The 12,957-nt window shown below is 40.6% G+C and overlaps 1 protein-coding gene across 10 annotated transcripts in view; it reads right to left on the reverse strand.

The window, feature by feature from the left end:
• The window catches only part of HNRNPM (heterogeneous nuclear ribonucleoprotein M), a 39,297-nt gene that overhangs the window by 14,759 nt on the left and 11,581 nt on the right, over positions 1-12,957 (reverse strand). For 5 of the 10 annotated variants that reach the window (XM_073889432.1, XM_073889430.1, XM_073889431.1 and 2 more), the window contains exons 1-5: positions 7,086-7,179; positions 5,800-5,991; positions 4,386-4,539; positions 3,519-3,568; positions 2,577-2,637 (exon numbers count right to left, since the gene is read on the reverse strand). In XM_073889432.1, coding sequence (XP_073745533.1) covers positions 2,577-2,637; positions 3,519-3,568; positions 4,386-4,539; positions 5,800-5,991; positions 7,086-7,163 — 535 coding nt within the window. In that variant the 5' untranslated portion in view covers positions 7,164-7,179. Of the gene's footprint in view, positions 1-2,576; positions 2,638-3,518; positions 3,569-4,385; positions 4,540-5,799; positions 5,992-7,085; positions 7,180-7,265; positions 7,285-8,186; positions 8,240-12,957 lie in introns of those variants that run through there. The other 5 variants (XM_073889434.1, XM_073889429.1, XM_025863150.2 and 2 more) reach the window with 4 other exon arrangements.

The raw sequence follows: 12,957 nt of genomic DNA on the forward strand, positions 1-12,957 counted from the left end.
GCTATCCCTTTCAAGGCATAACTTTTCATACGCAATTACAGATTAGAGTTTGTGATATGTATTAAACAAGCACAAGTGAAAATCAGTTACTTGAAAATTACAGAGAAGAATAATGAACCCACATGTTAAGAATCACAGATACTTATTTGTTTCCCTAAATCTCGAATTGAGAAATGCGTGATTAAAAAAGGCAATTAAGGGGAGCCTGGGTGGCTCAGTCAGTTAAGCATCTGCCTTCGGCTCAGGTCATAATCCCAGGATCCTGAGATCGAGCCCCGCATCAGGCTCCCTGCTCTGTGGGAAGGCTGCTTCTCCCTCTCCCGCTCCCCCTGCTTATGTTCCCTCTCTCGCTGTGTCTCTGTCAAATAAATAAAAATCTTAAAATAAATAAATAAAATAAAATAGGCAATGAAGGACATTGGAGAGCCAGCAGCGCAAATATGCCCAACCTCCACCTCCCAATCTGGTAGCCCAAAGGACTTTTCCCAAGAAAATACAATGCTATAGAACAGCAAATTAACACACTGGGCATACACTATTCTGACTCCACTGTGGGCCATTTTCCTAACAGTGAACCTAGTGTATCTTCTGCCCAGAAATCCTCCTAACCTGTGGATCAATACCCAGTCCACTCTCAACTCCATGCTCCACACACAAGCAGGGATGTAAGAATACAGACTGGTCTCAAAACAGCCAACAAAACCTGATAGTGATAGCATCACATTTGTGATGCTCTGAGTGACCCTGGTCTGAGGCTTAAACCACGACCGGGTGAGACATTTTTAAATGGAAACCAAGCTCATTAAAAACAACAACAACAACACCCCCGATACCAGTTCCCAAATATTTAATCTATTTAACAGCCCTGTGTTTTCAAATTGCACAGAAACAGGAGCAAGAGATCACCAAGGTTATTTACTCCCCAAAGCAATCTCTGAAACGTGCTAGGAGACCAAAAGTCATGGATAATGGGATCCCTAGGGCCTAGTGTGTGCCAGCCAAGGCTCCCAAATAGTCCTCTTCCCACCTCCTCTAGGCACAAAAGTCAACAAGAGCCATCGCCCTGATCCTGAGTGATCACTGCCAAGTGGCCACACTGATTAGGACAAAGAAATGTGGTCCTTCTCTAAAAAATGTTTATTTTCAACAGATAAGCCATCTTCTACTCTTGAAGCCACTGACCTCCCCTCAAAACCTGCCTCCATTGTGCTTTCATAATATTAAACCACAAAGGCATTTGTGTTTCTGTTCTAGTCTAGGCTCCCATTCAATTCAATTTAATGGGCCTTAGGCCTGAGTCCCTCTCCAGACCAGAGACAGTCCCTGGTCCTCTGAAAAGATCCTCCCCAACTGCCCCACCTGGTAGACAGTTCTCCCAACATAGCACAAACAAGCTCTCCTCTCCTGCCACTCAACCCCGTCTTCCTTCTGACTCCCCTGCCCTCCCGCTGCTAGAAGCCCTCACTCTCACCGCTGCCTATGCTCAGGCTTCACTCAGCCCTGTGAGCTTGCCAAAAAACATGCCTAGGGCTTCACTAATATGCACCATTTCCAACTGTGAGGTGACCAGTCACTTAGCCTTCCCTGTCGGACACTCTTTCACCTGGATGTTTCAAGAGACCCTATATAAAAATTTGGATTGTTGTACTTCACATACCATAAGATGCATCCAAAGTGTATAGTTCACTGAGTTTTAGCTTAGTTGGAGTTACATTACAACTACTGCCACCATCTAATTCTGAAACACTGTCATCACCTCAAGAACAATTCTCCACTTACCCCTCTCCCCAGCCAACCACTAATCTACTTTCGGTCTATGGGATTCACCTACTCTGGACATTACCTACAGATGGAATCAAGGTTCATCCACGCTGTGGCAGTTATCAGTACTTTGTTCCTTTATATGAGTAATACCCCATTCTATAAATTTACCACATTTATTCATTTATCAACTGAAATCATGCTACTAGGAACATCCGTATATAAGTTTCTCTGTGGACGTTGTTTTCGGGCCCTTGGAATATACCTAAGAGTGGCACTGCTGGGCCATACAGTACTAACCAATCTCTTCTGAACCCAAGTGCAACCTGGTTTTAATTCCCTTTGCAGTTTCTGGTTCTTCCTTCCACAGGATACTTTCAAAACACCCAACTACATCCTCTAGGATGTAGTCTGCCTCACCACAAAAGTAATCCTAACAACCTTTCCTAAGTTGTGAATCTCTGTTCATTTCTCACCCTGAAAAATTTATAGAAAAACAAAAACCAAACACTTTCTGAAGCTTTCCCTTAAGAACGATCAAGGGAACTGCAGAATAACATGGCACAAGCTCAAGGGTAAGTGTAGTTTTCTGGGTTTGTTTTTTTTTTTTTTTTTAAGATTTTATTTGAGAGAGAGCAGCAGAGAGCACAAGCAAGGAGGAGAGGGAGAAGCAGGCTCCCTACTGAGCAGGGAGCCCGATGTGGGGCTCGATGACCTGAGCCGAAAGCAGAGCTTAACCGAATGAGCCACCCAGGTGTTCTTTTCTGGTTAGTATTAATCAAATTCAAAACCTAAGCCATATTGAGACTACTTACGGGGAAGTTGCTGTGGACGCTCAGGAGGAAAAAAATCTCCCTTTGGTAAGGCCCTTTCATCCTGAAAAAGAAAGTGACTAAATCTCAGTATTCCTTCCTTGAAGCAAAGCTTTGCAACAGCAAAAGACGGAAACAACTCCCAACAATAGAGGACTGGCTAGAAAATTACGACCCACCTATGCCATGGAATAACACACAAGTGTTTAAAAAAAAAAAAAAAAATTACGGAGAAATACCTTTTGTGTAAAAGAGGGAAAGATAAAAATATACATCCATATTGCTATGGGGAATGAATGGGACCTGGATATGAAGTAAGGGCAAGACTCTTACACTGTATCTTTTTCATGCTTTTTGACTTTTAAGTCACTTAAGCAATTAATCTACTCAAAAACACAAACTGAATGTTTAAGGTAACTACGATACCATACCCTTTTACAGTTCCTTTTATTTTCCTTGTGAATTTGAGCGCCCTACCTAGATTGTCCTCAGCATGTTAGTCATGCTTGTATTGATTCATTATTACCCATGGCAGAGCCACAGCAGGGCTAAAGTTTATCACTGAAGTACTTCAGAAGAAGTTTTAAGGCTGTCTGAATCAGACTTAGCATGTTCACAACAGACAAGACACTGGCTAAACATTCTAATGCAATACTATGAAAAGTGGAAACCCATGTACATAACCATCTTTGAAACTGATCACTTGCTTAAAGCAGGATATTCAACTGACCACCTGACCATGCCAAAAAGAGGCAACTGCGTAAAGAATATCTGAAGAGCTGCACATGCAAGCAAAAAGTTGTTTGTCATAAATTTGCTCAACATACTGCACCCTATTTAATGTAGACTGATCCATAAATATAGCAGAGTGCCTATATACTTTTAATAATCCCATGTTTTTCCTAGACTTATTTGATTATACAGAAAGACATCCTATTAACTTACCATTTTCACGTGCATTGGTCTATCAAATAGCAGTTGACCATTAAACATAGCTGATATTACAATTAAGGTTATTTCTTGCAATTCTAAAAACACGCACAGCAGGAGAGAAATACAGAAGAAAAATACTCCAACTACTACCAGGGCCCCTAATGAACTTATGAACCATTTTGATTTTTCATTATACTTTTAAAATATTTGTTTCTACAATAAGCATAAAAGCAACAATAAATAGAACTCAAGAGTAGGCAGGGGAGTAAATGTTAGCTTATTCCTCAGGTGTAGAGCTTCATTCGTATAACCCTAACTTCTCACCAGACCATCCTCCTAAGTACTGGCATGAGTTTTCTGTAGGAGTCCGCTGGGCCAAGTATTCCACCATCTTTTGAAGTACCATGATTTCTGCCTAAGAGACACAGTAACAGCCTTATCTGAGTTTAGTCACTGTGTTCATGTGTGGCGTTCTCCATTGTGACTACAAAGATATTACTCTAGGGCCAGAGAGAAGTGCTTCTTCTAGAATAAAGTCAACCCATTGGAGAAATAGGGCCAAAGACTTATATATGAAATAACAATGGACTTTCTCTCCAGAGGCACATTCTTTATAGACTTCTCCCTTCAGACCAAACTTCTCTGAGAGAGAAGGCTGGAAAAGACCACTCGTAGGCGTGTTCCTCTTCTCTCTCTATGCAGTACTGAATCAATTCCAACACAGAGAACTAACTTTTAAACTCCACAATAACGCATTCCCTCCAGTCACTTAGGAAACACTAACACACAAAGTTACCACTTCCCCCAAAAAACCTGTATTATTAATACAACATTTAGGCCAAATTGTTCACCAAGAGTTGAACTCTGATAAAAGGATACATATAGCTTGCACAGCTTCAATGGACTGTTCAAAAGTAACAGTGCCTATTCCACGACTTTTTCCATCTTTATCCTCAAGAATGTCTGCTCGGACCACCACACCAGCCATACTAAAAACTTCCTTCAGTTTCTTCCAGCCAACTTTATAATCCAGCTAATCAAGAGAAAGTAAGAGAAAAATCTCAATGCAGACATCTTTAGAAAGAACATTTTCACCGTATGAGTGCAGTATGCTTTGGCTGGAAACAAACATTTAAAAATAATATCAGGTTATTTTTATTGTACTAGGCACCCAGCAGCCTCAGTCAACAGAGCATGCAGCTCTTAATCTTGGGGTTGTGAGTTCAAGCCCCATGCTGGGTGTAGAGTGTAGTTAATAAAAATAAAAATCTAAAAAAATAATAATATATAACAAATAAATATACATAGATAAATGGGGTGCCTCAGTGGCTCAGTCAGTTAAGCATCTGCCTTCCGCTCAGGTCATGATCTCAGAATCCTGGGATCTGAGGCCCTCGTAAGGCTCTCTGCTCAGCGGGGAGTCTGCTTCTTCCTGTCCCTCCCCTCCCCCAATCAAGCTCTTGCAAGTAAATAAAATCTAAATAAATAAATATGTCACAAAAATTTATCACCTGCAGTAGAATTCTTCAGATAGGATTACAAAGCCTGGCCTTAACTACTATTCACTCTTTTCTCTGAAAGAACAGGTTAAGTCACCTCATACCTTTCAAATTAATGCTTACTTTGTGAACATTAAAAAAAAAAAAAAACTTTTTTTGTTCCTTGGTTTACCATCATCCTCCCCAACTCACTTTCCTTTAAAAATATTTCCCCTTGCAAATGGCAAGGGTATTATCTTTCATCCCAGACACAACAAGAGGGAGGGAAATGTCAGCCCTGTTCACAGACTTTTTTGACCTGCACCTAACTAAACCCACAGGGAATGCAGACTCAGCTGCCACTTCTGTAACCAGCAAAGTCAGTAAACGTGGCCTCAATAGGACTATGGTCAGGCCTACGATTTATCACTGCAGTGGTCACCCTGGAACAAAGTCCAACTTCAAAGTTATTTTTTTAAACAGATCAAGAAGAGAACATAACCCTCTTTTTTTATTTTATTTTACTTATTTATTTAAGAGAGAGTGGGGGAGAGGGAGAGCACAAAGCGAGAGAGAAAGGAGAGGGAGAAGCAGACTCCCCACTAAGCAGGGAGCCCGACACGGGGCTTGATCATGACCTGAGCCAAAATCAAAAGTCAGATGCTTAACCGACTGAGCCACCCAGGCACCCCAAGCATAACCCTCTTTTTAAAAATTTTTTCTTCTTAAACATCAGAATTAATTTATAACATATTAACAAGATTATTTCATAAAGTTCTGATTTTCTACTTTAGACAATGTTTCCGTTTACTTACATTTGCTACAAATACTGTGCTTCCAAGTCTTCCAGCCTGTAATGCATGGATAATCTCATTTGGGATGTTAGGATTATTTAGGATACTGGGTGGGATATTAATCATTCCTGGGCCACCTGGTCCCATACCCATCCCACCGGTCGTAGCCATCACCTTTTGCATTGCTCTCCTGGCATGTTCACCATCAGGATCCTAAAACAAGCACAGAAGTGTTACATTTAACTGACCCAGTGACAACTAAAACCATGATCTCACAAAAAGTGATATTCCCAAAACTCCAGAGATTGAGAGGTTGTTTGGAAAGCATGTCTCGAAATCTATAACAAGAAATTCAAATGAACTCAACCATCAGGCTAGGAAGAATTCCAGCCAAAGGAATGGGGAAGAAAGAAACAGCGTAAAATTTAGCTCTCAACTTAACTAAAAAAGGGGGGGGGGTTTGATGACAGAATTAGTTGATATAACATAGAACACTTCCAGACGGAAATAAGATCTTCACAGGCTTGGTATAGTTGAATCTAATTTTCAATGGGGTTTTGTAATTTCTGATAACCCCATCAGTGATTTTTTCCAAAAGTTTGAAAACGCAGTTCTAGATCACCGAGGTACTCCGGTCCTTCACGTTATTCAGGCGTTTGACTCGTGTTAAGGTCTGGACAGGTTTGTGAAACTCTGGCATTGACACTAGTCTTGAACCTCTTTGCCCTTTCATGTGTCTCTTCAACATACAGAAACCTTAAACCCTACCATGCTCTCCTCTCTGAGTTCTGAATATACTGATCTTCCTCTAAGAAGTCAAAATAAGTCAGGGAGAAGTCTAATCAACAAACACTTCCCTCTTCCTCAAGGGAGAAAAGATATCTGGTTTGGATTAGATTTGAAAGTAGATTAATGATAAATTCACTTCACAGAAAAAAAAAGTGGGCTGAGTAAGAATAGGGTTCAGGATGGGTAAGACTGTAGGCGTAGATTCCCTTAAGACACATGCGCACACGCGTACCCCATGGGCTCAGTCTGAGTACCCCTGAAAAAAACAAGGCAGGCTGCTCTAAGACCAATCACAGATGTTAGGAAGGCAGGCAGCAGTTGCTCAGGATGTGCTCGGCCACTATTCCAAAGTTCTTACAGGAGTGACTACTGAAGCCTGTGACCGACCCTCTTCATTAAAAACAACAGGTTGGACTGCTCCGTAAAATGTAGCCAAGGACTATTTCTTTCTTTTCCTAATTCCAAACAAGGACAACTCGACAATTATAAATGGTATCCACATTGTTTCAAGAGCTTACTTCTTTGACTTTCAGTGGTCTTCCACTCAGACTATGCTTGTTTAGAACTTCGGCAGCTTTTTTCATGCTTTCTTCCATCTTGAATTCAACAACGCTATGAAGAGTCAAAAGGAAATGAGTGAAACCAGTCCTAACAATTTAGAAGGCTCAATTGCCAATAAGTAACTAGACAATACTTACGCACATCCCTTTGAAGGAAGCCACAGACCAGTCAGAAGAGCAAGGAAAGGGGGGAAAAAAGAAAAGAAAAACATAGTAAATATCAATGACAGTTACATAAATTACAAATATGATGTATGTAACAAAGTTAGTTTTTAAATTAACCCTTCTAAGGGGAAGCTCACAGGAATGTCTTGCCTAGCCTTCCTTATTAAAAGCTGGGCTCCTTATTATCTCCTCTGCCTGCGCATTACCAGCATTGCACTATAGTTACTGAAGTTATAATAAGCAGACCTAAATTCAGGTTCTCCAAGAAATCACACAAACTTTAGATCTGCTTCTCTCTGTACTCAAGTCAATTCCTTATCATACTCCTCCTAAATCCATCCCTTCCATAAATTAAAGCTCATCCTTTGATTATTCTAAGCCATTCTATTGCACAACAAAATAATTTATTTTCTCTTTAAACTAGGCCAATTTTAAATGTTCAGGTTTTAGTATTTGTTTTACAATTTACTGGCACAAAGGCGACTTTGCGGAATCTTTGGTTCACACAACTTTCAAATTCAGCAAACGACCAAGAGTAACATTTTCTAGACAAGAACACACGTTTTACATTAATATACCACCGCTAAAATTCCATGCATAATTCACACACAGCCAATTCCTCTGTTAACAAAGAGACAATGCTGCTATTGGTCCCCAGTTATCCAAATTGGGCATCCAAACAGAATACCAAAAAGCTCTTTGGCCAGCCATTTGGAAAAGCGGGACTCCCATTTGCAAATCCCCTCCCACCCCACTCAAATGTTTGGCAAAATCAAACATAGCTACTATAACATGAGCACTCACTGCCTTCCTGATTTCATTCGATTCCACGCCACCATACAGTTACATTTTTCAAGTAGTAAATCCACAGAAGAAATTCTCTCAGACACTTACCCTTGACTTTCCTTCAGCGTCCATTAAGAGCTCCACGTATGTTACCTCACCAACTACAAATCAGTTTCCAGACGACACATAAACCAAGGGAGAAAAGCCAAGAAAACAATGGGAATTTAGAACAATCATCAGCAACCTTGTATGGAGCCTCTGCCTTATAAGAAAGCCCAGAAACACTCCATATTCTCTAAACCACCAAACTAGGCATTACAGGTGTGCAGTAAAAGTAGGTGAGACTCGTTAACAATTATGTCCTTGATTTTCCTCCCACCACAAACAAACTATTTCCACAGATTTCCATATCAATTTCCCTGTCTGGAATACTCACTCATGACTAGAGGCAATCCAAATCTATAGGAAAGAAGTCTGCGTGCTTCACTTTTTTGGGGAAGGGAGGCAAACAGTTTTACACAATACACTCTCACAGGTGAAAGCAGGTCAACAGCGCACAAGCTGCAATGCCACTGAACTGAGCTCAAATGCTAACTACAAGAACGTGCAAGTGTGTATATGCTCAAGGGCACACACACGGTGTGGCCGGCCACATAGGTGCAACCTGTGCAATCGCACAAGGCCCTGCACTCAGGAGGGCCGCGCGCTTAGTTTAATGCTCTGATGTTAATCTTGAAATTCTTAATATTTTAACAAGAGGCCTCCTGTTTTCATTTTGCACAGGGCCCCACAAAATCTGCAGCTGGTCCTGCACATGGCACTAGGCTCCAGAATTGTCAGAAGTAGGATGTTCGAGTATCCGATCACAAACCAGAGCAGCATCTGGATTCTCTTCAGTGAATTAAGCCAGGCTTTATTCTTCCTGCTTTCTCGACCTTCCCATTGAAAGACACAGATAAACGAAAAATTGAGAGCTCAGTTTGCAACTGAACAAGCTCAGAAGACTCCCATGATTCTGAACTACACAAAGGGAGGCAGAAAACAAAGCATTTCAAAAGATTCCGCAGATTTTCCTCAAGGTTTGGATTGCCAATTCATGACCACCATGACCAGATGTTAGAACCCATCAGGAAGACAACCACCAAAATGGCTGCTGAACTTGAAGATGGCACAAGGAGAACAGAAATTTTAAAATTGGAGAAAACAATCTCTTAAGCAGGCTCTCCAAAGTCAAGAAAGTGCTTTTGTCCTCAGGAATATCTTTTTTTTTTTTTAAAGGGGGGGAATATTTTTATGATAGTAAAAGCCTTCTCCAGCTCTGTGATCAAGTTTGCGTTAACAGTACAAGGGTAAAAGTACCGGCCTCAGCAAGTCCTGCCTATGCTAATTCCTTTGCTCAAAGGATACTCAAATTATAAGGATTTTAAAATAATAGCAAAGAAAGATTTAAATAGAAGATAAAATTACTTTTAAAATAAACGATTTGAAGGGCAAATTTATTAGTAATATATTTGCATAGCAGTTGACAACAAGAAGGCCAAGTGTTCAAAGTCACCTCCCCTTGTCCTTTCTTGGAATGTTAGAGAACCAAACCAGCACTTTGCACAACAGGAAGGAGAAAGAATCGGTGCAAAGAAATGAAGAAATAGGGACTGGTATAATTTAACTTTCGGAGTATGCACTCCAGTGGGGCAAACTGAAAATGATCCCAGCCAAGGTACAATTTGGCTTTATTTTACCCTTACAAAAGTAAAGCAATTCCAAAAAAGGTGTGGCCATTCCTGAGGCCGTGTTTTCAAAAAGCCATTCATTTCAACAGCAGCAGCCATTTGAGGACCAACAGCCTTATCTCCACTTTGATAAAAATGCCAAATAGTGTCAAGACAGTGAAGAGACCTCAAATTTATTTTCTACAAGCTTTAACTACCATCTAGTAACCTTAAAAATAAATCACAATATCTAACTCAAGACAACTGCAACTATGTTGTTGGAATTCAAATACTGTTGCATTTGGTAAGTTTCTAGTCTGTGTCCATAAAGACACTTTATCAAAAAGCTGTCACTGCAACCTAGAAACCAAGCAAGTCCAAACCAAACTTTTTTTCCAAAAAGCTAGGTTTAAAATTTAGGACTTTTTCCATGTAAACATTCTAGTGATGGCATACATCCAACTTCAATCCTTAAGCACCAAAACTTTGCTTAAAATATCCCTTTTTGTTTTTCCCCAAATGGTATAGTTGTTTAGTAAAAACAAAAAAAAAAATTACATTAAAAAAAACCCTCCATCCTATCAGTTTAGCCAGAGGTTAGGCAGCCGCTGTGGCTCCAGCATTAGTGTTGTTCCGAAGGGAGCATCAATAATAAACCACGTCCCTCATACATTCCCAACCTCTACCCTGAGAGTCCACATCAATTCAAAGATGTAAGCAAATCAGGATTACAGGATCTGCAAGAGGTGCTAGTTCATACTTCCCTATAGGAAGATGATAGTAGACCACCTCTCTTTTAGTTCTACAATATTAAAACAAAGACCTGTTTAGTGTAGTCAGTACAACTAGCAACAAAACATTGAAGGTAAAATTTGCCACCTATGCACAGTCTGGTCACATCCAAAGAAATGAAGTTTAAAAGAGCAAACCAACCAGAGCAGATGAGTTAGGACTGAGAGGCAGAGTTAATAAATTGGCAGCTGCAACAGTCTTGCCCAAATGGAACTCGCAGGTTATTGATGGAAAACACTGTTGCTCCTCTCCCTTCCTGAACATGGATGGGATCCATGGAATCCCAAAAGGAGGTGCTAGGAAATTCTACTGCAGCTTTAAATATCAAAACATCTAAATGAAAAAGCTAAGACTGAAACATCTAATGCCCAATGTTTTCACCTACCTTTATTTTAAAATGCTTCAACAAATCACCTGTAACCAACTTTTACAAGATAAAAACATTGCCTCAAGCATAAAACACATCAAGAGGATAAGCAGAATGAACAAGCAACCCAAAAAGAAGTCAGGCACACCTGCACGTATTTTTATCAAACAGTACTCATGTCTGTATTCTTTTACTTTGAAATGGACCAAAAAAGGGGGGGGGGAGGACAGAGGCCAAAGCTTCACTGAAGAGAATTCGTATGTGAAAAGGCCTGTAATTTAAAGGCGAGGGTGGAAGGGGAAGGCTCCAAAGAGCAGGCACATTATCAAACACACTCACCCCTCAGGTGGCCACTCTTAAAGAGAACAGATGCACAGTTTAATTTGGAAAGCTTGTGCCTTTAATATACAGACAACTTGAAACCTGGCAAAATAATTATTCTACAGAAGGACAACTTGATTTATGGACGAGTTAGAAAATTATTGAGCCCATTCTTGCTCCTTCTTCCACAAGCAAAAGATCACTACTCGGGGCACCTGGGTGGCTCAGTCGGGTAAGCATCTGCCTTCAGCTCAGGTCATGATCCCAGGGTCCTGGGATCAAGTCCTGCATCGGGGCTCTCTGCTCAGCAAGGAGCCTGCTTCTCCCTCACACTCTCCCTCTGTGCTAATTAAAAAAAAAAAAAAAAATCTTAAAAAAAAAAAGAGATCACTATTTCTCTAACTGAACCAAAAACTGGCAAACATAAAGTGAAGGCAGGCTACACTGTCGGGCTTCAACCCAATTTGCCCGCAGACAAATGCATTCACGTAACAGGTCTTCACAAAAGGTTGAATTTCCCCAAAAAAGGGAAATACGAAGGAACAAATAGACTGGATATGGATTTTTACTTAAATTGAAAATAAAGTTTGGCTTCATAAAACCCACAATGTAGGTAGTCTTCAAGAGCCAACAGAGACTCTTGGACTATGTTTGCCCTCTGGGCCTCAGTTTTCAGTCAGCTGGAATTTGAAATTTACTTAAAACAATCCATCAGGAGCACCTGGGTGGCTCCAGACAGTTAAGTATCCAACTCTTGATTTTGGCTAAGGTCACGATCTCAGGGTCGTGGGACCAGGCCCCACATTAGTATTCCACACTCAGCATGTGTAGTCCACTTAAGATTCTCTCTCCCACTGTCTCTGCCCCAGCAAGTGCACTCTCTCGTGCGTTCTCTCTCAAAATAAATATATCTTAAAAAAAAGGCAATCCATTAAATGAAGACAGAGGATTAAGTGCTTAAAGAAATCTTTGCTTACACAAGTTAAACTGTTGGTAAACTTGGGACTGATTGAGAGTAAACTGCATCAATGACGTTCTCTTATTCCTCAAACTGTGCTCCATGTTTACTCACTGCAGGTCCAGCTCAGGCCTGTCTCTTTACCAATGCCCCACCTCGATGGTGCCAACTCCCTGGTTAGGCCAGGAGAACAAGCAGCCCAATAACGAGCTTTCTTCATCCACACAGGACTTCGCAGTAATGTAGCACAACACTAAGTTTAAAATTCCCAAGGTCACCTTTTTCACCCAGTCCTTATGGTCAAACACTTTTCATGTGATCCCAATCTGTCCCCAGTGATGAAAATCAGGTAGGTTTTGAGACTGTGAAAACATCTGCAAACTTATGTGATAATCTCCGATTCTGATCTCCTATTACACTGGCTCTCAATTTTTTTTTCAACTCAGCAACTCTTTGGTGTTCATAGAAGCCATTTTGTTCCATGTACTATCGCCGTTAAAAAATCAGCATGATCAAAAGGACAACAGAAACCTCTCCTTTGTTCCATATCAGGACACTTAGAGCAGAAAACTGGGAAAGTTCACCAGGCGATTCTACAGGATGTGAAAACTGTTTAATCCACATCCCAAGGGGGGGGGGGGGGAAAAAAAAAAAAAAAAAAAAAGGGCAGCCTGGCTCAGAACAAAGCAAAGCTCAATACATTTTCTCTTTAAATTCAGCAATGCTGATTTC

Source organism: Callorhinus ursinus, unplaced genomic scaffold, assembly GCF_003265705.2.
Source record: "Callorhinus ursinus isolate GAN/ISIS: 27379988/994484 unplaced genomic scaffold, GSC_fseal_2.0 scaffold107, whole genome shotgun sequence".
NCBI classification, from domain to species: domain Eukaryota; kingdom Metazoa; phylum Chordata; class Mammalia; order Carnivora; family Otariidae; genus Callorhinus; species Callorhinus ursinus.